This window comes from Tursiops truncatus, chromosome 10 (genome assembly GCF_011762595.2).
Source record: "Tursiops truncatus isolate mTurTru1 chromosome 10, mTurTru1.mat.Y, whole genome shotgun sequence".
NCBI classification, from domain to species: Eukaryota; Metazoa; Chordata; class Mammalia; order Artiodactyla; family Delphinidae; genus Tursiops; species Tursiops truncatus.
In genome coordinates, this window is record NC_047043.1 from 50,236,444 (window position 1) to 50,262,513 (window position 26,070).

Below are 26,070 nucleotides of genomic sequence, written 5' to 3' on the forward strand. Positions count from 1 at the left end.
TTTTGAAAGTAAAGAATTCCTTGAAATAAGCTCTATAGAAAGCATACTGTTAAATTTGAACATGGAGATAACTCTTTTAATACAGAATTACCTATAATGTTTAATACAGAATTACCTATAATAGGACTTACATCTATCATTTCTTACTCAGTTCATCTTAAAGATGACCCTTTGCTCTTGGCATAAGTATTTAGAGCTTGTGTTTCTAGAATTTTAAATTCTGTTTTCTGAAGGTGCTAATATATTTTGATTTTTCAAATGAGCATGTAAACTCTTTGATTAGTTTTTTTAAGACAATAGAGATTTCTCAACTTTTTGAACCTTCATTTATTGCACGTTGTCTTTCCAGTTCAGAGTAATTGAGAATTTTACTGACATATCATTAGGCCTTCTAGAAATTTTAAGAATATAAATTTATTGAAGATATGATTGTGGTATCTGAAAATTTCTAGGTAATGATAAGTTTTCAAAAATGGATGCTCATAATTGAGATATAGATGATCACATTCAGATGAAGAAAAACTACAGATTAAGGTGTTATGTCTAAGCAGACCTACCATGTAAAAATGTAGACTTACTGAGCAAATTTATTCTTTAGTTAAAAATTAGTTAAAAATCTTAGTTTGTTGATATTAATCATCTTACGATAGAAACTATTACAAATGGAAAAATAGAAGTTGTTCCTTTTAAGATGATTCTTTTTACTAAAAACTGTATAATAAAAAAAAAAAAACCAAAGCTATTCCTAAAATGTCTGACTACTGTCCAGTGTTATAAATGTAATATATATTAAGTGGATCCAAGTATCTGTATAACCTCATTACTCTTTCTTAAAAATAATCTTTGCTTTTTGTAATACAAGTTTACTAAACATTTAACCTTTTTTCATTCAGCAGGAACATTTATAAACTTTATTATATCAGTTGCTTGTTTGTTTTTTAGGTAAAATCTGTAAAAACTGGGTCAGTTTTTTGGACGATGTGCTGCTGCTTGTCATATTTCTATATGGTAAGATTTCATGTTTGAAACTACATGAGGGCAAACAAGTCTTTGGCAGCTGGATCAGTGACTCTTCATCATTCCCTTCTCAGCCAGGGCTACTTCCCCACTTCGTTTCTCCTGCAGTCTTTAAGATCTTTTGTTTAATGTATTCTCTTTCCTTACTACCACTCTCTTCCCTACTCCCACCTTCAGGGCCTGGTATGGACTTTTACTTTAGTGGGGAGGGTTAATACTCAACCCCTCAAACGTAATACTTGCAGCAAGTGAAACAAAAACTTTTCTTTCGAATGTACAACTTTTCCTAAATAATGATCACATTCTCTAGGTTAACCTGTAAACTACTTAACATAATTTTTTTCAACAGATTACTTAAAATTGGGGTTCAGTATTACCTCTTTAATCTCCTGCCTTTCTTTCCCACACCACAGCCTATATAGTAGCCTTATGCTGAAAATTAATGATAATCTTAAGTAACTTTTTTTGTTTCTTAAACAAATGTCATGGAATTTGTACTTCCATATTATCCATGCCCCTTTTAAAGTGGTTAAAGGTTAGGGCACATTCTGTGCAGTTGTACTCAATAATAGCAAACCCATTCTCTTTCAAGTTTAGACTGAAATTTTGGAAATAACCAGAAGTCCTTCAGTTAGAACTGGAACTCCACCGAAGTAATGTTGTCTTTGGTGAAAAATAGCATATGACTGAAGCAGTAAACCGGTGTTCTTATGTGAACTGTAAACTGAAGACCATTTCTTATAAATTGTTCTTCTACGTTTTAGACAAGGGCAGCATTGTTAGAACATGTATGTTAACATATAGTCTCCTAAGATGACTGTTGGTACAAATGGTTCTTTTAAGCTTTTAATTATTAGAGAACATGCAAGAACTTTGATCTTGACAGACCTTATTGCCTATTACTGAATGTACTTAATAAATTCTATTGGTTTGGAATAAACATTATCTTTAGAACCTTTATTGATTTAGACCAGAACATAACATACTCAATTGTCTGGTAAATAGAATTATTCTAATTTTGTGCTACAGGCTAAACATTAAACTGGGATCTTGATTTGTATCCATTGGTAGGAAGAAATTTATACCCAAGGTAGCACCTTTTGTCTTGAGGATCACAAAGCACATCCAGATCATCTGAGTATTCCTTTTAGTTGTTGACTAATGCTAACATCCATTGTTCTTATTCTTAGTGAAGTTTCTTGCAATGTATTTATCATCAAAAATGGAGGGAGTAAAAGGGTTTTTTTTCTTTAAAAAATTGATGATCTATATTCTAAAAGTCTGTCTCCATGACAGTCTTTTTATTGCCAATTCACAAATTATATTGTTCTCAGTGTTCTTATAAGTTTAATTTAATTTGACCATTTCTCCAGTGAATATATAAAAGTGTATTGGATTTATGGTATTGTGTTGTTTTACTTATCAATAAAAATAAAGAAAAATAGGTTATTTGTAGGTTACAAATCCATTTTTAAGCATCTCAAAATTGCTAAAAATCCTTGTGTTTATATTTGCTTATTATATGTTTAGATTGTCATGACATGTCATCACAAAACTTATCTATTTTAAAAAGCAAATATATAAATTATTTAACTTAGCATTTCTTTACTCATAGGTCTCTGCTTGGGGTGGTTATGTGTTTATTATCAACCTTATTCCACTGCATGTTTTTGTGTTGTTACTAATGCAGAGATACAGCAAAAGAGTCTACATAGGTAAGTGATTTGACTTCTGATAGCTGTCAACTTCTAAGAGGTGTTTCATATACGTTCTTTTCATTGAACAGACATTTCTGTTAGGTTAGTATTATTCATGAGGAGGTAAAAATAATTTTAGAGTTATTTTGCTTTTTTTTTGCTTTTTGTATTAAGGAGGGTCAGGCATTTTTACTAAGTATGTTGTTACCAACTTTCCCTTAATGAGTTTTTGTTGAAATTAGTCTAGATTTAATATTTGTCAACCTTTTTTGTTAATTCGGGGGAATGGGCATTTCTATCATTCACATATACATATTATTCAAATTCAGCTTACTGTAAGAGATAAGGATCCTTAACAGTTTAATAAACTTTTGAAAGCTCTTTCTGTATAATATACAACAGACTGTCTTAGTCCATTCGAGCTGCTATAACAAAATACCAGAGACTGAGTAGTTTATAAACAATAGAAATTTATTTCTCAGCTTTGGATGCTAAAAAATCCAAAATCAGGGAACCAGAATGTTCACATTCTTGTAAGTGCTGTTTTCCTGTTCCACAGCTGGTACCTTCTTTGTCCCCACCTGGTAGAAGGAATGAGCAAGCTCTCTGGGGCCTCTTTTAAAAGGGTACTGCTCCCTTGGAGCCCTCATTACCTAATCACCTCCCAAAGGCTACCTCTTAATACCATTTCCTTGGGCATTAGGTTTTCAACATTGAATTCTGGGGAGAAACAAACATTCGGACCATAGTAGAGACTGCGTATTTTCTCTGCACGATTTTAATTTGCTCTGCAGGTTTTAAAACATATCTTTTGAATAAGATGCTTAATAATAGATGATGTCTCAAATCTTAGAGCTCATTTTCTATGAGAGAGACAGAACTTTTATGGGTTGAACTAATCACAGAGAAGTTATGATCTGAAACCAGTGTCTTAGTAAAATAATATAATTCCATTATTATAATGTTGGAAAACAGTAACAAAAAGATATAAATCTTATTTACTTGATTAAAAAACATAGTAGTTTGGCAATTTCTCAAAAATTTAATCATAGAGTTACCATATGACCCACAATTCCACTCCTAGGTATATACCTAAGAGAATTGAAAATATATATTTACTTTGTAACTGCTTAGGATGTGTCTATATGAACTGTGTACTATATGCTTCCGTTATAGTCCTTACAATATTTTATTGTCTTATTTTCTGTAACAATTTTCCATGGATTCTTTGGGCTTAAGGTATATTAAAAGGGAGACTGTGACTCTGGGACTTCCCTGGTGACCCAGTGGTTAAGAATTTGCCTGCCGATGCAGGGGACACGGGTTCAATCCCATGTGCCACGGAGCAACTAAGCCAGTGGGCCACAGCTAAAAGAAAAGAAAAAATATATATTTACATGAAAACTTGTACTGTAACATTTATAGCAGCATTAATTATTCATGATAGCCAAAAAGTGAAGACAAACCAATGTCCATCAACTGATGAATGAATAAAGTGTGGTATATCCATGCAATGGGATATTATTTGGCAATGAAAAGGAATAAAGTACTGATAACATGCTACATCATGAGCCTTGAAAACATTGTGCTAAGTAAAATAAGCCAGACACAAAAGGCCATATGCTGTAGGATTCTTTTCGTATGAAGTGTCCAGTGCTGGCAAATCCATAAAGACAGCAAGCAGATTAGAGACAGGAAGTTGATTTAGTGGTTGCCAGGGGTCTGGGTAGTAGAGGAGTGACTGCTAATGGGTATGGGGTTTCTTTTGGGGGTGAGGAAATGTTCTGGAATTAGACAGTGGTGATAGTTACACAGCTTTGTGAATATAATAAAAACCACTCGATGGTACATTTTAAAAGGATAAGGTTTTTTTTGTTAGTACAAATTATATCAATTTTTAAAAGAGTATATTAATTATATTTATAGCCATTTCAGCATACTTCATAATAATCACCACTGAAATAGTACATCTGTATGTATCAAGTTATTCTTATATAAGCACAAACTGTCCTAAATTCTTCACATGTATTTAACTCACTTAGCCTTCATAACCACACTGTGAGGATAGGTACTATTACTATCCTCATTTTACAGATGAGGAAACAAGAGAAGACATAATTTGCTCAAAATCATGTAGCTAGTAATGGAGCTGAAGCCTGAACTTAGATATTTTGGCTCCATAGCCCGTAATGCAAAAAAATCACTGTAACTGTGTGCCTGCCATGTAAATAAATACCTTACTGGGGAAATATATCAACCTATGATAAATCTCTTTACCCTGAAAACACTGTAAACAATCATTGGAATCCAGAAAAGAAGATGACAGATTAAACAATAACTCTTGGCTTTTTGTTTTGGAACTATACAAGGAAAAACATTTTAAGTTAAATGCTTATGGGGAAGAACTAAGAGTTTCTTTGTTTAATTTCAAAAATTGGGGTCCTGAGAATGTAATGATCAGGAGAACAGAGTTAGGGAGAAGATTGAGGGATAGACTTTTGTGAAATGCCCCTGAATCAGGAAGAGGAAGAACTAAAGGAAGAGTTAGAAGTAGCCAGATAAATACATTGTTAAGGAGGTCAAATGGGAGTATTTTCTACATAAAAGTTTAAAGCATGAACAGTGACCAAGTCCTCTTAAGTGTTAGCACTAAGATCAAGTAGGATGAGAGTTGAGAAAAGACCTTGTATTTGATGAATAGGATTTCTCTGGTCACTTTAGAAAAGCATACAGTTAACATTGCTTTGGTTGGCTCTTGAGAATATAAGAATATTAGAAGAGCTTTTCAGAGGGAAGAAAAATAAAATGGGTTAGGGATGTTATGGATGTGTATGAAGTTAGATTAGCAAACTCTTAGATAATTTCATGGTGTTCAAATTCTCCACCCCGCCCTCCTTGTTTCTCTTTAGCTCTGGAAGTTACCAAGGAACATCATCTTATACTTTCAAATTATATTTATTTGTTTTTTTTCTGCTGTACTATCCTTGATTTCATTTTAGGTATCAGTATTAAGTATATTTGCTGTTTTTAAAAGTTGTGTGTCTCTCCACTCAGGTGTTTTGAACAAGTCACTTCTTGCTGCTTTTACAAATAGAGCTTATAAAATAATAGTTTACAAGACTCATTCTCTACATAGTTTGCAATGAACAGCATCCTGGAAAAAGAAAAATTATTTTTCTCATTATGTATATCTGTTAAGTTAGTCACTGGATTTCTCTCTGCTGGTCGAGAAGAATCCGTGGAGGGTTTTTTTTATTTTTAGTTTTTGGGGGGTGTTGGGGGGGAATCTTGTGAGCTTTAATTTCATACAAGTTTCTTAGCATTTTTCACCCTGCTTATTTACCCGCATTCACAGTAGTCAAGTAATCAAGCCGTAATAAAGTATCTTTATTAGTCAAAAGCTTCAACAGTCTTACAAGCCTTTAATCATATTTGTTAATAATAAAGCAAAATTGGTTGAATTTTAAAGTATTTCCTCACTATGTTTCTTTTGGTTAGTACTGTTTTGGTTGAGAGAGACAGGGGGTGGCAAAGGAATATTTTGCTAGCCCTTTCATTATCACCCAGGAGATAAAGCAACTCAGAAATGGTAAGGTGATTTAATGGTGGATCAAAGTTAACAGGAATATAATATTCACAAAACCTTTTCTAACTTTATTTAAGTAAAAGGAAGTATAGCAGTACTTTAAAAGCATGAAGGGTACTGTCAACGTAAGTTGTTTAAGAAGGTACTTAAAGGTTAGTTTGGGGAACAGCAGGTGCTTCTTGAAAACTTGACATTCTTTTGGAACTCGAATCAGGTCTTTCAGTGCCTTTTATTTAATAGAACAATTCATTTGTACACCTTAAGTCAAGGACAGTGGTTTGTTTCTTCTCTATATCAGTCTGGTCCCACCCCATACCCTTGGATTAAAAAAAAAATAAAGTACTTAAAAAAAAATTTTTTTAAATTTTTGGTTGCGTTGGGTCTTTGTTGCTGTGCACAGGCTTTCTGTAGTTGCGTCGAGCGGGCTACTCTTGCGGTGTGTGGGTTTCTCATTGCAGTGGCTTCTCTTGTTGTGGAGCACGGGCTCTAGGTGTGCTGTCTTCAGTAGTTGTGGCACACGGGCTCAGTAGTTGTGGCTGGCAGGCTCTAGAGCACAGGCTCAGTAGTTGTGGCACACGGGCTTAGTTGTTCCGCAGCATGTGGGATCTTTCTGGACCAGGGTTCGAACCCATGACCCCTGCATTGGCAGGCGGATTCTTAACCTCTACGCCACCAGGGAAGTCCCCAAAAACATAAAGTACTTTAAGAGTGAAAAGATGTTTAGGTTCTGTTTCAGAAGATTACTATTTGTCCCAAACCCAAGAGATTTTCTTTGGTTAAAAATAACCAAACAGAATAACAGACCTTGTATATATCTTCCTAATGGTAATTTGGGGGGAATTCTGACACTTTGGAAGTATGGTCTGCTGTAGCAAAGGCCAGTAACTGTACTTCCACAGGATGGCAGTGTGATAAACATTGTCGTGATGTAATAAATGATTTACTACATTATTGGTCTTGTGCGTTTTCTTAGAGCTTACTACTTTGATGGAAAGCTTTATTCATCTGCTTTAAAGGGTGAGAAAAGTAGGTTAAGATGGATGGATAGAAGGTTGTGATAGATGTAGATAGTAGTTTGGTCAAATTTCATAAAGAATCTGGAGGAAGAATTGGTGGAGAATGATTGCCATGTGTTTGTATTGTTGAGGTCTTTTGAGAACATTAGAGAATGGTACGGGTGTTGTCAACTGCCTCTTCAATGCCCATGTCAAGAAGAGGAGCTCTCTCCCTCTAAATTTTTATAGAGCCAGGGGTTTTTCCACTAATGTCACATGTACTTGCTTCATTGTATTGTGGTTATTTGTGTACATCTCTGATTTTCCTAATTACATATCTAACTCTTAGACGATAGGTTTGATCTTAATAAGATTTTGTATTTTTAGAAAGTCTTGACCATGATAGACATAAACTTAATATTTGAATGAATTAATTAAAGAGATAATTTTTAAACACACTGTTTGATGCTGTGGTATAAAGACTGGAGAAAAACTTGTTTTCATTTTGCAGTGGAGATTGTGTTTATTTTTAAGAATTGAAAGTTACTTCACTATTTCTTAATACTCAAGTATATCTAATTCTTTTTTTCTTTGTTTTAAAACATGGGTTTGTAAATGGGATTTAAACTGAGGTATGGAGATGTATATCTAATTTTACAGGTTCAAGAAGAAGGGCAGTATTAAAAAAAGCAAGATGAGCTTGTGACATTTTATTTTACTTGGCAGGCAGTCCTGAATTTAATAGTGTTAGAAAAACAAAATTCAACTGAGTAAATTTTAAGTATTTAATTGGCTTTATGAATGATTCATAAGTTGAGTGGCATCACATCTAGCCAAGTAGAAAGGAGCTCCAAAGAGCCTCAGAAAGGGAAAGATTTTTATAGGCAAGACAAGGAAATTCACAAACAGAAATGCCTTTCAGGCTTAGGTAACCTACCTTTTGGGGAGGGAAGGGTCTATGTGTCAGATTACCTCATCTTTCTTTGGTGCGGGGGGGTTTAGAAAGAATTACCTCATTGGTGCTGACCAGAAAATTCCACATTGACCAGTTAGGATTGCATTCCTGGGGAAGGTTGTGACTGCAATTAAGGTTATGAATTAAGTTTTGATTTTAGCCCAGGTGACTCCATTTGGGGCCTGTCATTTCTTTAACAATGGAAATATTGGTGTGTTAAAGAGTGCTGTGAAGTAGAACATATATCCCCCTATGTAAACATCTCAGTATCAGTGACCCAAAAAAGATAAAAATAGGGAAGACATGAATCCAATTCTCTGAAAAGGAAATGGTTATCTTTGGATTATTGCATATAGCACATTTATCAGCTTTGTATCATTGGTGCATGTAAGTAGGTATAAATGAGGTTAATTTGGATAGAGGAATGTTTATAGGTAAAATATTGTTGAGAACTTGTCTGTTTCTGTTAGTTCAGATTTATTTGACATTAACCTATATTTACAAAGTAATGTTTACAAATTAAAGTCCCACCTGGCCTTTTTTATGTTTGCCGAGATTGAACTTCTTTTTCTTGAACTCATCTTCATCTTTTTATTAACTTGAACTCTAGTGTACCTACTTCTTTTTTTTAATTTAATTTTATTTATTTATTTATTTTTGGCTGCGTTGGGTCTTTGTTGCTGTGCGCGGGCGGTCTTTGTTGCTGTGCGCGGGCTTTCTTTAGTTGCGGCGAGCGGGGGCTACTCTTCGTTGCAGTGTGTGGGCTTCTCATTGCGGTGGCTTCTCTTGTTACGGATCATGGGCTCTAGGCGTGTGGGCTTCAGTAGTTGTGGCTCACGGACTCTAGAGCACAGGCTCGGTAGTTGCGGCGCACGTGCTTAGTTGCTCCGCGGCATGTGGGATCTTCCTGGACCAGGGCTCGAACCTGTGTCCCCTGCATTGGCAGGCGGATTCTTAACCACTGTGCCACCAGGGAAGCCCCTCTAATTGTGCCTTTGTGTGTTCAGTATTTCTCCAGGGTTTAATTTCTCAGCTCTAGGTGTCTAAAAGACCTGTTGATCATAGAATCTTAGCTTATTATTATTGGGGCAGAAGAGGGGAGGGATCTACAAATGTTGTCTAAACTCCTCATTCTGTCGCGAGGAGACAAACTTTTGTTTTAAGTAGTTGTTCAAGGTCACACAATGACCTTTTTCCCATTTTTTTTCTAATTCTGCCTCTGTGACTCTTCGTCTGGGTGTCTACACAGACTGATTTGTTAAAGAAACATACTGTTATTAGATAACCCATCAACCAAATTGGTTGGCAGTTCAAATATATGTGACATAGAAATTCTTATTTATATTTACTTAACTTTTATTGCATTTGTGTTCAGCTGTCTTATTGAGGGAAATTGTATTCCAACATTAATATGTCCGGAAAGTACATTGTTGGATGTGTTACTTCTGCAGCGTCCTCTAGACAACTGGTTCTCTATTAGCTTTAGGTCATCAGAAACTTTATACGTTGGTCCTTCCTATTACATTTACTTAAGCTTCTTATCCTTTTTCTAACACTGTAGTCATCTCTCATCAGACAGCTTGGAAGGCAACTTAACATTTGAACCATTAACACATAATTTACCTTCTATAAATGGATTTCTTTTAAAAGCAAATAAGCATTCTTTCTCAGCTGAGTTGAGTGAAGAGAAGCATATGCTGTGCTGTACAATGTGTAGCATACAGATATGCCTGCTATAACAGTTCTCTTGCAGTTTTTTTTTCTAATAGAGTATTTTATTTGCCAACAACTAAATATTGACTGTACTTCATAAAGTATGTGAGTAAGCTTTATAAATGGAATAATCTTCACATTAACTATTTTACATGAGTTTTAACTCCATTTCTAAATAATTTTTAATTACAGTGATTCCAAATACTTTCACTGTAATCAGCTTGTCTGGTAGTGATCTGTGAACCCCTAAATGCAAAAATAAGTCTGTTATACAAATTGTAGCCCCTCCCCAATTTACCTATACACTTAGGTTGATATAAGCCGAGAATAATATATAGTATATTCAGTGCCAAGAGCAAATAAGTTTCCTTTATTAGATCCTAATAAATTCAGTAACTAGTCTGTTTTATGGCTTGACTTCTGTGTACTTAGTTCTTTTGTTCTTTAATCACATAAAACTTAGTGGATAGACATAAGATTTTTTTTTAAACTGGTTAAGTACTGTACAAAAGTGTTAGGAGATTATAAATAGGGTGTGAATACTTAAAAGCTTTTGAGACAATAGCAGCTATTCGTAATATGATAAGTATTCATTTGGTCATGCATACTTTATTTATGGGTTAATGCCAATAGGAATGGTGTTTACTTATATATTACATAGCTTCTTGGGTTATGTCATTGATTATTAATGATAGATTGAAAAAAAACTTGATTCCATTTTCAGGAGAGTAAAACAGCACCAGTCTCCTTAAAATAGTATTTTTTAAAATGGCAGAAAGAATTTCACGATTTATAATGTATGATTAACCATCAAATATGTATCAAATACAATAGTCACTTCAATATTCTATTCTTAAAATAAGTTCAGTTAAAACTTTGCTAAAAATATATGAGTTGTGTATATATTTATGTTTGAAGTACTTATTGGTAGTAGTAAATTATCCTTGTTTCCTATTTTGTCTTTATAGCATATAGCACTTTCTATATTGTGGGCTTAATATTATCCATGCAGATACCCTTTGTGGGATTCCAGCCAATCAGAACAAGTGAACACATGGCAGCTGCAGGTATGAAAAATATTTATTTTGTTTCTTCTAAGGAATCTGTGAAGGTATGACTGGCCGATCTTCAGTGGAATGAAGGGTTCTTTTGGGGTTTTGTCGTTGTTTTTAATTTTCATCGTATTGGTTCTAAAACATCACCACTATAAAATATGAATATCATAGAGTTTATCGAGACTTTCTGATACTGTACGCCTAAAAGTGCTTATCTTGCCAGCTGTGACTGTTTTGAAAAAGCAAAACATCCTTTTTTGCAAACACTAAGTAACATTTGCTTTGTATAAATTAAATAGTGTAGCTGTACACTGAGTTACTGTATCACTGAGTTTTCATTTTACCAAATTTAGATGGAACATTTCATTTTTATGTTCCATACATCTCACTAAGATATTTTATCCATATCTACTAACTGGAATTAATGGCTTTCATATTGATTATAAGGTCATATAATTTCTCTCCCTAAAGCAGAGCATTTTGCCATCATTAATCTCGGTCACAAATAACAAGATACAGTGGGAGATCTGTGAATAAAACTTTATCAGAGATTCTCCACACAAGGTGCATGATCCATAGGAAGTCTGTGGGTAGTTATTTTGTTTGTAGCATTTTATAAATATCAGTATATTTAACTTTCTGAGATGATGTTCCATAGCTTTTATCATCAGATTCTCAGTAAGAATCTTGAACCATCTCCATCCCCCACCCAACTATAAACAGTAACCATATATCAGGATTCTTCTGATCCAGGTCAGTTGTATCCTTCAGTAAATCTGATAATTATTTTTTTTAATGATGTTTCTTTATTTTTTAAATTTTTTTTCCTAGAAAACATGTTGCTAAAATATGGGACAAAGGGTGGAATTTAATGTGCTGAATAGGCTTCAGTTACTGAAATGAGATTTTTCTTGCCTGGTCCATGTATGGGGAGTCTGATCATTTTGGAAAAAATATGTAACACAATTTTTTGGGTGTATTAATCGGTTAACTGTCATTTGACAAAGGAAATGTCAGATCAAATGACTAGTCTCTGATATATGAATGGTACAAGGTATTCTAAGAAGGTCTTCCAAATTAACGTTTGTAAATGTCCTTGGTAAAAATGCTTTGTTGATTACTTATATGAACCTTTTCTTTAATCAGGTGTCTTTGCATTGCTGCAAGCTTATGCTTTCTTGCAGTATCTGAGAGACCGATTAACAAAACAAGAGTTCCAGACCCTGTTCTTTTTGGGTGTATCACTAGCTGCAGGTGCTGTGTTCCTTAGTGTCATCTATTTGACTTATACAGGTAGGTGTCATCACCTGTAGGATATGAATCTTGTCTCTAGGTTATTGCAAAAGATAATTCTTTTTCAAATTTTGTACATGTTGCATTTATACTAGTAGTTCAAATATTGTGGTTTCTTTACAAACTATGAAAATAATAGTCAAAGGTTCTAAAATGTGAATAGCAGTACAAATTTTGATTTTTTTTTTAACAGTATCTTAATTTTGCTGCTTCAGGTTCTGATAAATCCACTTTCAAACATCCTTCTCTTGATGGATGAATAGACCCAAAATGTATAAAATTCAAAGCTTCCAGTATTAACAGTGCAGGTTTACCCTCCCTTGTGTACATATACTCTATCTCCTGATTTTAAACAGTCAACCAGATAAGTTTCAGTCTGCTTCTGGATTCTGAGTTAATTTCTAATCCTGACTCTACTAGTCCCTAGAAATAAGTCAAATTCTTTCTGAAGGTATGTCAAATTAATGTACCAGCCTACGTCATAAAATCATGAAGAATTAATTGACAGGAATAAAAGGCACGAATGTTTAAAATCATCTTTGTGGACTGCCCTGGTGGCACAGTAGTTGGGAGTACACCTGCCAATGCAGGGGACACGAGTTCGAGCCCTGGTCCAGGAAGATCCCGCATGCTGTGGAGCAACTAAGCCCATGTGCCACAACTACTGAGCCTGTACTCTGGAGCCTGTGAGCCACAACTACTGAAGCCCTCGTGCCTAGAGCCTATGCTCCACAACAAGAGAAGCCACCGCAATGAGAAGCCTGTGTACCGCAACAAGGATTAGCCCCCGCTCGATACAACTAGAGAAAGCCCATTCGCAGCAATGAAGATCCAACGCAGCCAAAAATAAATAAAAGATAAATAAATTTTTTAAAAAATTAAAATCATCTTTGTAATTTATCTAAATTTGGCATACTGGACACCTCACTTTTTAAAATTATCCAATGCTATCTTAATACCTTAGCTTTATTTTACTAGTCAACTAGAGGTTTAAGAGAGAATTGGAAAACGTTCTACAATTTTATCTGTCAACTTGTTGTATTTCTCTGGAAATGTAATGTCCATGGATTTTTTTTTATTTGATCCCTAATCTTATTTTATCTGACTGCCAGCTGTGTGAAATACCTTGTCACCTATTTTTTTAAAAACAAGAATTCTTTTAATATTAGCTTAAATTAATCCATAATAATCAATAAACATAAAAACAGTGAAAAGGCAGATTAATTTCCTCTACACTTTTCCTTCCAAGGTTACATTGCACCGTGGAGTGGCAGGTTTTACTCATTGTGGGATACTGGGTAAGTGCAGATAAGTTATTTGCCCTCATGTTATTTTCCTTTTGTTGTCTGTTCTTTATTAGTATCTCTGTCAATACCTGGGCAACATTTCTAAAGTATCTAGCATGTACTAGTTTAGTAAATGTTGTATTTTGTCTGTTATAATACCTGTTTGGAATTCACCTTTAGTGTGATTATGTAAGTCACATTTCTGTTCATGGGCAACTCCTTATTTTAGTTTTATTTGTTAAAACATTTCAGGTAACGTGTGCCATTTTAGTAATTGATTTTTGTTTTTACCAATGTATTCAAAGTTTCCATCTGTTAGTAATATTTAATTTTTAATCATTAAGGATAGATGCTATGTTATAGCATCTGTATGCCGTAGATATGAAGAAAAATTTAACTTTCTTTTTAATACCACATTATCTAAGTTTCTTGATATTTTTTAACCTATCAAATATACTAGAGAATATTTGTCATGCTTTTTAAGAGTGCTATTATAAAAAGAGTTAGTAAAAAAAAATTAGTTTTAAATTAGCTCAATAATTTTTTATCTCTAGAAATGTTTTCCTAAGGATAAGAAAATATCTCTTGGTGATAATTTACTTCTCTCCCTTGATTCTGCTATTCCATCTTTTTTGTTACTCTTCATGTGGCCGAATAAAAAACCTACCACAATTTATTGAACAGGCCTGCCCTTTGGTGTGATACCAAAAGGGCTCCTGCCCATGACTGATTAAAGGGCATAAGCAAATTATGTATGAATGGCTGAAGCTAATAGACACAAACTTCCAGAGATCAGCCTTTGCATCACCAGAGTTTGAGGGAAAACCCCAGTTGTAGAAGTTAGTTATTCTGATTAGGTTAAAATCCTAGGTTAAATTTTTCTTAGTCATACTTATTCTTGCTTTCAGACTTTAACTGACCACTTTGGAATTTCAGGGAAAATTTGTCCTGTCTTTTCCATTTCCCTCACCAGCCTCTGTGCCATCTCCTTGTTAAGAAAGGTATTGTGGCAATATGATATGTTATCGGATAAGGTATTTCTGCTAGTAATAAGTCCAGAAGATAGTGAAACTCGTTGATGCAAACTTAGAAAAGTACTAAGTTAAAACTGCAAAACAAATTACTATTTGAGCAAAGATTTTTGTGTTAGAAGTCAGAGCCAACACTTTTATAACTGGCCTTAGATAATTCTGATTTTAGGAGGGGCATATTGGTTTTGGTTTTACCAGTGTATATCAGAATTATTTCCACTCTAGCTGGTTACATTGGAATATACTTTTAAGCAAGAAGAGGTAGGGATAGGAACCATATCTACAATCAGAGAAAGTTTAGTCATCTAAAAGGAACTCCTGTTTTATCATTTACTTTTAAATAATGTTAACTTTTTTTAATACCAGGTATGCAAAAATACACATTCCAATTATTGCGTCAGTGTCTGAGCATCAACCTACAACTTGGGTATCTTTCTTCTTTGATCTACATATTCTTGTGTGTACCTTCCCAGCAGGCCTGTGGTTCTGCATTAAAAATATCAACGATGAAAGAGTATTTGGTAAGAGATTTTTAATAAGTACTTTGATTTATTTTTGTTGAGATTATCACTGCACTTTAAAGTTTTATTTTTCTTTGCTTGACTCTATGCGTATTTAAGATAAACTTTGCTCTTACTTTGCATAAGTGCTTAACTAAGAAAAATTCAGTGAATTTGCATTATATATACTCTAATTATTAACTTTTCATTTTGGACTGGTATATAAATTTTTCATTCAATTTATTGTTTTCTGAGAGGTTAATGTAATTATAGTCTGTGGCTGAGAATTGGAAATTATAACTGTTGACAGAATAGACTTGACTTTATTTTCTCAGTTAAATCCAATCAAGTAGGAAGAAGTTTGCAGGGGCATCCATGATCCAAATTTCAGTGCAAAAGTACATTTTGTAATGGAATAAGAATCACCTTTAAGTAACACCCTCTTGACTGATTTGTGTAATTTCCAACTTACAAGACTTAGATATACAAACTATTTTAAAGGCAGTGTTTAGGATCTGACATTCAAAATATAAATGGACAGAATAAACAGATACCAAACACTTTTATGTAATTCAGTCATCACAAGAAGTATGCTGTGGCTGTTTTGCATTTGATAAAACCTGAAACTGAAAAAGCTTTGTAATATGCACAGGGTCACACAAGCAAATAGTTTGTGCAAGTAGGGGTCCTGGACCATTAGAGACACTCAAAAGTTACTGTTCCAGAGTGAAGTCAGGAGAGATAAAATAGCATCTGCATAGGTTCTAACCAAAGGATGACACTCCTTCTTTTCTGGTTTCTATAGGTCAGTGGACTCTGGATAAGGCCATGTTAATATTGCATCATTCAAAAAGATTTTAGCTTAGACATATTGCCCACTCATGACTTAGCAGTCCCAATCCTAGGTATATACCCAAGAGAAGTAAGTGCATGTGTCCCATAAAGGACATGTTTAAGAGTATATACATAGCAACTTTATCCATAATAGCCCTGAATTAGAAACATTCCAAAGGTTATCAGCAGTAGGATAAAGAGATTATGTATTTGTACAGTAGAATACAACACAACAATTAATAAAAGAATAGCATGGGTAATTAAAAGAAACCAGTACAAAAGAGAACATTTTTATATAATTTCATTACTATGAAGTTTAAGAATAAGGAAAACTAAATTATTGCTTTAAAAGTCCAAATAGTGATTACCTTTTTGGACTTTTAAGGTAAAAAAGGGTGGGGGGTGAGGGGAGCAGTTATTGACTGGGAAGAGGCATGAGGGATTCTCCTGAGGAGGTATACAGATGTTCTGTATTTCGATATGGGTGGTAATTACATAGGTGTGTGCATATATAAAAATCCATTGAGATAAACAATATGGTATAATAAATGTATTTTTTAGTCAGGAAAAAAAATGTGAATTAGCTTCAAATGAGATAGGCACCCAAATGACTCATTAACTTTGTAAAGTCATATAGCCTCTAGCCAGAAATGATAGAGCCTTTCCTTGTGGTGAGCACATTATCTGGAAAGCTTTGACTATTGGAAATTACTTCCAATTTTTGTTTTTTAAGTTTCTTGGCAATAACTTTATAAGTTCCTCCTTTGGTAATAAATTATATTCTTCTCATCCCATTCTTACTTTAAAGCAGGCTTTATGCCAGATACTGGCACAGACTTTTCATAGACTTTGATTCTATAAACTTACTGTGCCTAATAATACAATTCACCAAACATGTTTTCATCTGTCAGTTAATGTATTTTTCTAATATGTGATGCTGTTGACAAATAATTGTGTCATTCCCCATAGTAGCTATAATTAAACTTGAAACATGATACGCTTCTCTAAACTGTTGATATGCAGTGTTTATTTTGTCAACACTAGTTATAATTTCTAAATATGACTTTTAAATTGGTTAGCATTATCAATTCAAAAACAATTAGGGCTTCCCTGATGGCACAGTGGTTAAGAATACGCCTGCCAATGCAGGGGACACGGGTTTGAGCCATGGTCTAGGAAGATCCCACATGCCTTGGAGCAACTAAGCCCATGCTCCGCAACTTCTGAGCCCACGTGCCACAACTACTGAAGCACACGCACCTAGAGCCTGTGCTCTGCAGCAAGAGAAGCCAACGCAGTGAGAAGCCTGTGCACTGCAACAAAGAGTAGCCCCAGCTTGCCACAACTAGAGAAAGCCTGCGTGCAACAACAAAGACCCAATACAGCCAAAAACAAAATAAATAAAATAAATTTATTTTTTTTTAAAGTTCCTCTTTAAGTAAATAAATAAATAAAACAGCCCTTTTATGAGATGTTTGTCTGTTTTTAGATTTTGTTTTAAATAGTTTTAAATAGTTAGTGGAGTTTCCAGGGACCCTTTTCTCTTCTGAAGTGTTACGAGAGAACTTGTCTTTGCAGTTGCTCTGTATGCCATCAGTGCTGTCTACTTTGCTGGCGTGATGGTGCGGCTGATGTTGACCTTGACTCCAGTCGTCTGTATGCTGTCTGCAATTGCATTCTCAAATGTTTTTGAGCATTATTTGGGGGATGACATGAAAAGGGAAAACCCACCTGTGGAGGACAGCAGTGATGAGGATGACAAGAGAAACCCAGGAAATTTGTATGATAAGGTGGGAAATCTAAAGTAAGGCCTTTAAAATTTTTACGTGTTTTATTTTTCCACCACAGTAAGAACTTGTATATATTATGAAGGGTGATTAAACAAGAATTTAGTCAAACTATGACATTTCTAGTTGGTCTTTACTGCTTGCCTCAAATTTTGAATCCTGGTTGGTCTTTTCACTCAGAAAGCTGGTGCTCTACTAAATTACATAAAATTTAGCGCTATAAATCCTTCTGAAACAATGTGCAAAGTGCTTATCCTTGAGGTCCATATTCACTGTAAACTTTTAAAATATTTGGTTGACTGAATAGTGATTCACGAGGGGAATAAGTGCCTTAAAAAAAGTCTCCAGTTCGCTAGCACTAGGTGGCTGGCCCATATAATAATGTAATTCACTTTTAACTTCTCAGCTAACAGAGCAGGATTATATTTGGTGCAAGTGTGGAAAAGACTTAGAATCAGAGCACTTGTCTTGGATGACATAGTAAACTTTATTAACTAGATTTTTAAGTAGCAATAAGCAATGAAGAACTTCGCAGTATATGTATTAATTTTGAAATTTTCTTTCTTTACTATGATAGGTCCAGTATTATTCATACAGATTAGTGCTAATAAGGCACATACCTGCTTTTGTGTTTGTGATGTTTTGTTTTGTGGTTTCTTAATAACTAGCCTTGCAATTTAGAACCTCTGACTGTTCTGTTCTCTGTTCCGTGAGGTTTTTGTTCTGTTTTCAAAAATGTAATCTTGATTTTAACAAGTCTGTTGGTTTGGGGTTTTGAAATTAGAAAACTGATTCTGATAATGCAGGTTTTTCCTATACTAAAGTCCTACATGGTCTGGATTATAGCCGGATATTGCTGTTTTCACGGTGAGGAATTCAGATTTTTTATAAGAAAAGGTGGCCAGCATGAGACCATTTGGTTATCTCCTTTGTATTTACATAAAACATAAGGACAGTTGAGTTTGAAAGCAGCTTCTTACTGGAGATTTTTTGCTCTGCAACCTGCTCCTGGATTGGGTTTAGTTCCAGGAAGCCTTCTCATTCACATTTGACTTTAGAATTCACCTTGATAATTTTTAGAAAATGTTGTATGACCCACACGAGAATTCCTGATGGTTATACATTTTCCTTCTGAAAGAATTAAATTGATAGATAACATTCTCCCAACCTTCTCCCTTTTGAGTGTCTTAATGAAAGCAAGTCAAATGATGAATTTGTCTCATCAGTTTTTTTTGCATTTTCAGGCAGGTAAAGTGAGGAAGCATGTAACTGAACAGGAAAAAACCGAAGAGGGATTAGGTCCTAATATAAAAAGCATTGTTACCATGTTGATGCTGATGCTGTTGATGATGTTTGCAGTCCACTGTACCTGGGTCACAAGCAATGCCTACTCCAGCCCAAGTGTGGTCCTGGCCTCTTACAATCATGACGGGTAAGAAGACAACTTGACTACAAGAGGATTTTATAACTACCCTTTTTTCCTGTCTCAAAAGATAGAATTCAAAGATGTTTGTGAAGCTCTGCATTTGAATCTGCTGTGCTTTTCTTGTGACCTTTCCCCTGCCCGTCCCCTTTGGTAGAAGTGGTAATAATCATTGTATTTCATGCTCTTTTCCAAAATATCTTTGCATATATAACATACACATTAGTCTTTCTCAAAGTGTTGTGCTTGGACACAGCATCATCATTACCAGGAAATCCTTTAGAAATGTAAATTCTTGACCCCACCCCAGTGTGTGAATGAGAAACCTGGGGGTGAGACTCAGTGATCTGTGGTTTAATAAGCCCCCCTGGTGATCTGATACAGCTACAGTTTAAGAACAGCTGGTTTATGTACTGCAACCCCGCATTCCCACTCCAGCTTCTGCTTCACTTGGGTGCTCATTAGACTTGCCCAGTATCAGGCTCCACCCCAGAACTACTAAACCAGAATTTGCTTTTTTACAAGATGGCCTGGTGGTTTGTATGCATATTAAAGTCTAAGAAGCACTAGTCTAGCTCTCCATTGATTTTTTTTTTTTTCTCCCTACCATGGAGGCTTTTAACTACCATCCTTAAAATATGAAATTACTTAGTGGCCTGGCACCTCAAGGTTTTAAGTTACCATCTTCACACTTCCAAGATATCATTTAAAAGAATATTGTGATTGTTTTCAGCACCAGGAATATCTTAGATGATTTTAGAGAAGCTTACTTTTGGCTGAGGCAAAATACAGATGAACATGCCCGAGTGATGTCTTGGTGGGATTATGGCTATCAAATAGCTGGGATGGCTAATAGAACTACTTTGGTGGATAATAACACCTGGAATAACAGCCACATAGCACTGGTAAGAATTTGATCAACAAAAGATCAAAAGTTACAAACCTTTATTCACTACTTAGCAATCAGACTTCACTTGTGATTAAGTAGGAAAAATGTGGGTGAAAGTACTCTTTGCTTGCTGAATTTTGAACATACTTCTCTACATATTTATTCAACAAAGTGAGTTCAAGGTATGCTTATTTTGTTTTTAAGAATAGAATTTATTTAAGTATCATTCAGAATTGTAGGCTGTTTTCTGGAGAATAGGCAAAATCTGAAACTTAAAATATTATATTTGTCTTGTATTTTCCATTTCATAAGTTAAGAAAAGTATTTGCAAATATGTAAAACAAATGCACTGTGTTTTATGGGCATGCAAATTATGTTCACTCTAGCTATTAAATAACTAATTTATGTTAATTAAAGTAATCACCTCTCTGTTCTTTAAAGATTTTAAATAGATAACTGGGCGTTAGCCAAATGAATTCTCTTTGTATTAGTGTTGTAACTAATCATTAGATGTTTAGTAAACTGAAGAGAAGAATATATTTGTGCTAGCTAGATGGATGGTCATCCTCGGCCTGAGGTTATGAGAAGTTCTACTTCTTTTAAGCTTGCCTGCTTTCATATTAAAATGTTAATTTCATGAGACCTAATTATTAGCAAAATATTAGAGCATGTATTTCTGATTTTGACATTTCTGCTATAATTGGTTGTAGTAAGTGAGGTGCTTATAAATCTCAGTAAATCTGTTGAATTCATAGCAAATCATTTTTATAAAAAAGTCCATGTAAATCAAACTCTTGAGATGCATTCCATCTTAAAGTAAAAATGTACGTCCATTTTTATTTTTAGTGTATTTTGGGACTAAGTACACCCATTCTCATTTTTTATTCTGTAGGTGGGAAAAGCCATGTCTTCAAATGAAACAGCAGCCTATAAAATCATGAGGAGTCTGGATGTAGATTATGTTTTGGTTATTTTTGGAGGGGTTATTGGGTATTCTGGTGATGATATCAACAAATTTCTCTGGATGGTTAGGATAGCTGAAGGGGAACATCCAAAAGACATTCGGGTAAGAAACTAGGTCGTTCTCGGTGTGTGAAAGACAACTCCCAGTAGCCCTCTTACCTTGTTAATTGCATTGTGTTTGTTTTCATTATCCTATCCCCCAAATTAGTTCTTCAGTCTGACTTTACTGTTTATTAAAGATACCATAAGCATTTTCCCAGGTTTAAAACTTTGGAAACTCATACCTGGTACTTCCATTCTCCCCTACAAAGCAATCCCTTGTCAAAATTCTTGCCTTTACTCCTTACAGCCTGTCACTTCTGCCCTTTCCTTCCATTTTCATTGCTTCCACTCTGGCATTGACCCCTATGCTCGTAAACCTGAAATAGGACAGTAGCCTTGAACTTGCTATCTTTGCCTTAGTCTTGTTCCCTCTCCCAGTCTAACATGATGTTGATCGTGTAACTTCCCAGCTTTTTTTTTCTTTTTTTTAATCCTTCATTAGTTTAAGGAAAGGGGCCTTGAAACCAGACAGACATGAGTTGGAACTAAACCCTGCCACTGCCAGCTTGGTGCTATGGGCAAGTTGTTTTTCAGCCAGTCAGCATTATATGCTTTGAGCACTAGGTCTTGTTCTAGGTTCTAGTGTTATAATTGTGATTACGGCTGTTTCAGTTGATCACTAACAGATGCCAGGAATAATTCATTTGTACTGCTGTTATGAGAATTTATAGTAACATAGATGAAACCTCAGCCTAGTGGCTGGTTTGAAATAATCATAATGATGATTGAAATAATGAAGCAGTGGTATGAAATCCAAATGCTTTAGCTCAGAATGCACAACCCCTTAATACTTCACTTTCCTTTGCTGGCCTCTTGTCCTTCTATCACCTTTTTCTACTCTGTCGATCTACTCTAGCCCGTGAAACTTGCCTCGTGGTTTCTTTCCTTGGCTCATCTGACACACGTGTTTATACAGTTTTCTTCTTGGAGTACCTTCCCTACCACAGATTAGTCCCCTCTCCAGAAGCCCTTCTCTGGTGCATTATCAGATCACATCCAGCCTGGTTTGTAGGTAGATTCTGTTGTATCTCTCCCACTCAGCTGTGAGCTCAGAGAGGTTGGGCACCCAGCACTGTGGTTTACGTGGTGAAGGCACAAAAGATGAGAGTAAGATTCACTGCTGATCCAGAATAAAAGAACCTTTTGGGAAAATGTATGAATGTGTTTTATGTGACAGGGATGAAGTCGAGTAAAGCCCCAGATTTCTTGTTTAAGTGTAAATGCTGTGACATTTCCCCTTAACTACGATTAATAAACAGTATTACCTTATGTTAAATTGGTCTTAATTTAATCCTCCTAGTATATAATTTTCATTTGTGCATTTGCTTTAGCAGTGTTAAAACTGACGTGGTAGATCCAGATATATGCTTTGAACCATTTATATAGAGAAAAATCCTAAATTCCTATGCTTTGTGAATAGGTAATTTACACATTCACATCGTTCAAAAAATAAAATATAAAGGGATATACAGTAAAAGTTTACACCCCCCACCCCAAGAAAAGGAAAAGAAAAAAGTCCATGGTAGTCTCTTACTATTTTCTTATGATTCTTATTGAAGCAGATAACTAGTAGCAAAATATACACCTTGTTCTTGCTTTTTTTACTTCACAATATATTATGGAGATCTTATGGGGATGCTTCTTCATTCCTTTTTTTTTATATCTGCATAGTGTCTTCCATTGTGTGTGTGCACCATGATTTATTTAACCTGTCCCTGTTAATGGACATTTAGGTTGATTGCAGTTTTTTAATCTCATAAACAGTGGTGCGATAAATAACTTTCTACACTCATCATTTTGCCCACGTATAAGTATCTCTGTAGGATAAATTCCTAGATGAGGAATTTCTATCGATGGTGTCAGATTAGCCCTCTTAGAGGTTAATTCATAAATTTGATGAACTCCCAATAAAAATTCCTACAGAAGTTTTCTAAACATTCCCCTCTGAACTAAAGAACTGATTTTAAAAGTTCATATGGAAAAATAAAGAACAAATTTAGTTGGCCTACCTGATATTAAATCATGGTATTGGTACCTTTTTTTTTCCTTAAATTATTGAGGTTTTATTATAACATGGTTTAAAATCTGGTAGAATTAATTAATAATCGCCCTCCCTCACTCTAACAGACTATTGTTCTTTTTCTCTGTGTTTTGGATACTCTTGTTTATTTCCTATAAATGATTTCTATACTGAGCTTTAAAAAACACCCATGATAGTTTTGTGGGTTTTTTAAGAGATGACATTAAATTTATAAATTCGTCTTCTGATACTGTATTTTTTTGAGATGTAACTAAATATGGCTTTATGAAGATACCTCAAAAGTTAGTTCTTATGGGGAAATGAAAAGGGGAACCTGTAGCTTTGAATTGGTTATATTAAACTGACACAAACTTCTGGATTCTTTCCTGTAGGAAAGTGACTATTTCACCCCACAAGGAGAATTCCGTGTAGACAAAGCAGGATCCCCTACTTTGTTGAATTGCCTTATGTATAAAATGTCGTACTACAGATTTGGAGAAATGCAGGTTAGTTACATCAATTTTTCTATAATCTTTATTCAAAGGAATATTAAGTAGCCTTGTTTGACTCTAAAAAACAGGATAATGATGTTTTGGTTGCGCTGTAAAGAAAAATGTGCTCATCTAAAGATTCTTTTCTCTATTAAATTTAATTTCTGAAACTTGTATGTAAAAAACGAGGAAATATTTTTTAGATCAAAGATTTCCTTCCAAAATTGTTAATTAACATAGGCTCAAATCCATTCTTTGTTTGCCATCTCACTTTTCAACTTCATGCTTTTGGAAGACCAGGGAGAGGTCTTCCAGCTGGGAAGCAGTGTGATCTTAAGTAGTTTAACTTCGCTGCCTAGTGGGGGAAAGCTTGAAATTAAAGAGATGGATTATTTAGTCACTTCATATATTCACTGTTTCCCTGTTCTCCATTACCACAGAGAGCTAGGACTCTCTGGGTCAGAGTTTTCCCAGAAAATTGGAATGATATGGTACAAAAGATTAAGAGTCAACAAAAATGAGTGAATGGGCAAAGAGGCATCGTGGCAAAAAGAACAGATAATGGACTGTCACAACACCTGGGTTCCAGATCTGGCTCTGTCAGGTCACATAACCCTTGGACAAGTCACATTCTCTCTGGACTTGTTTTTTTCCTTGTCTGTGTATAATGGGGGTTGGACTGATGGCTTCTATGATTCTTCATAGCTCTCAGATTGCGTGACTGTCATACCAAGTTACACCTTCATACTAAGGTCACATCAATGGCAGAGGAAAAATTGCTTGTTTAATTTTATACAAATACCAGGGATCGAGATAATGTTTCAGCATTATTCGCTTGGAATTACTCTACAGGTGGCTCTGAAAAAACAGACAAAAATTTTACTACCAGATTTACGTTTTTGTTTGTGTTTTCTTTGAAGGCCACTGCCTGGTCTCTAAACTCATGCTAAGAAAGAAGCAACTTAAGCCATAATAATTAGCTACCTCAGAAAATGGGTGAAAGATTAGTTTCTCTGTTCACTAATGAGAGCATTGAGGGACTTTTTTTTTCTGTCACGTTTATCAAGAGCTCCAAGCCATGCCTGTAGCATGCATTCATTTTGATGCCTTTCCCTGCTCGAGAATAATATGTTTAAGACATGAGGTATATAACTTTGCTCTTGTATAGATGTGCAATAACAAGTTATTCTCGCACTGGAGGAGATTTGGTTTTTGGATTTATATTTAAGTTGAATTCATTTAAGTTCTGTGTGGCAACATATAAACTTAGTCTGAGAATTTCTTAAAATCTTCTCCCGTCCCTCCATTTTTTCCTCCTTTCATTCTTGGTTAATCTTCCCATGGTTTGGCTTGTCTGACTTCCTTTGTAGTTCCCAATTTCAGGTTGGTTAGCATCACTGCTTTACTTGTGCATTGATTTAACAAGTAATGCTGGTAAGATAGAGCCACACTGAATAAGGTAAAGTCATCATGCAGCTTACATCCTGTTGGAGGATATAGGTAATTTTAAAGATAAATAAAAACCTTAGCAACAAACACTATAGAGTAAAAGAATAAGGAATCAATGGAGGAGACTTCGCAACCATCAATCTCAAGAAAATATTTATCTGAAGGGATGGTATTTGGGCTGAGACCAAAGGATAGAAAGGGGACCAGCCATGCAAAATCACTGAATGAAGAACTTTGAGGTTGAAAGAGTAGATAGTATAGTGCAAGGCCCTGGGGCAGAAAAGCAGGCCCTTCTGTGTGTTTTCTCTGAATACCTATAAGAAGGGCTTTAATGGATTTTATCTTGCTATTGGTTTTTTTATGCCTGTGGGCTGTTCATCCACTCTAAGGGTTCATTTAGTTTCTCTCTTGCAGAGTTTTTCCTATCTGGTTAGCAACATATAAGAACTGTTACAATATATTGCTCTGATTGTGTTTTCCTAGTTTAAAAGGAGAAAGTTTTACTCTGCTGCTAACATTTACTACCTTCTAATATTGCAAGCTTTCCAATATGGTTAACATCCAATACTAATGTCACTTTTGCAGCTGGATTTCCGTACACCCCCAGGTTTTGATCGAACACGTAATGCTGAGATTGGAAACAAGGACATTAAATTCAAGCATTTGGAGGAGGCCTTTACATCAGAGCACTGGCTTGTAAGGATATATAAAGTGAAAGCACCCGATAACAGGGAGACACTAGACCACAAACCTCGAGTAACCAACATTTTCCCAAAACAGAAGTATTTGTCAAAGAAGGTGGGTGCCAAATGAAGTCATGTTTATGAAAGGGTAACTCCATATATACACTAGTATGTATAAAAGGGATAACTAATAAGAACCTGCTGTATAAAAAATAAATAAATAAAATTCAAATAAAAGAGAAAAAAAGGGTAACTCAAGATTGGTTGGTTTGACTGATAAATAATTACTGAAAATTGCGAA

The 26,070-nt window shown here is 34.9% G+C and overlaps 1 protein-coding gene across 1 annotated transcript in view; it reads left to right on the forward strand.

Moving 5' to 3' along the window:
- The window catches only part of STT3B (STT3 oligosaccharyltransferase complex catalytic subunit B), a 98,046-nt gene that overhangs the window by 67,479 nt on the left and 4,497 nt on the right, over positions 1-26,070 (forward strand). The window contains exons 4-15 of the mRNA XM_004317622.4: positions 943-1,008; positions 2,633-2,732; positions 10,932-11,030; positions 12,165-12,311; positions 13,561-13,609; positions 14,995-15,149; positions 17,541-17,752; positions 18,994-19,181; positions 19,906-20,077; positions 20,954-21,127; positions 23,539-23,652; positions 25,672-25,884. Of these exons, the coding sequence (XP_004317670.1) occupies positions 943-1,008; positions 2,633-2,732; positions 10,932-11,030; positions 12,165-12,311; positions 13,561-13,609; positions 14,995-15,149; positions 17,541-17,752; positions 18,994-19,181; positions 19,906-20,077; positions 20,954-21,127; positions 23,539-23,652; positions 25,672-25,884 (1,689 nt within the window). The remainder of the gene's footprint in view (positions 1-942; positions 1,009-2,632; positions 2,733-10,931; positions 11,031-12,164; positions 12,312-13,560; positions 13,610-14,994; positions 15,150-17,540; positions 17,753-18,993; positions 19,182-19,905; positions 20,078-20,953; positions 21,128-23,538; positions 23,653-25,671; positions 25,885-26,070) is intronic.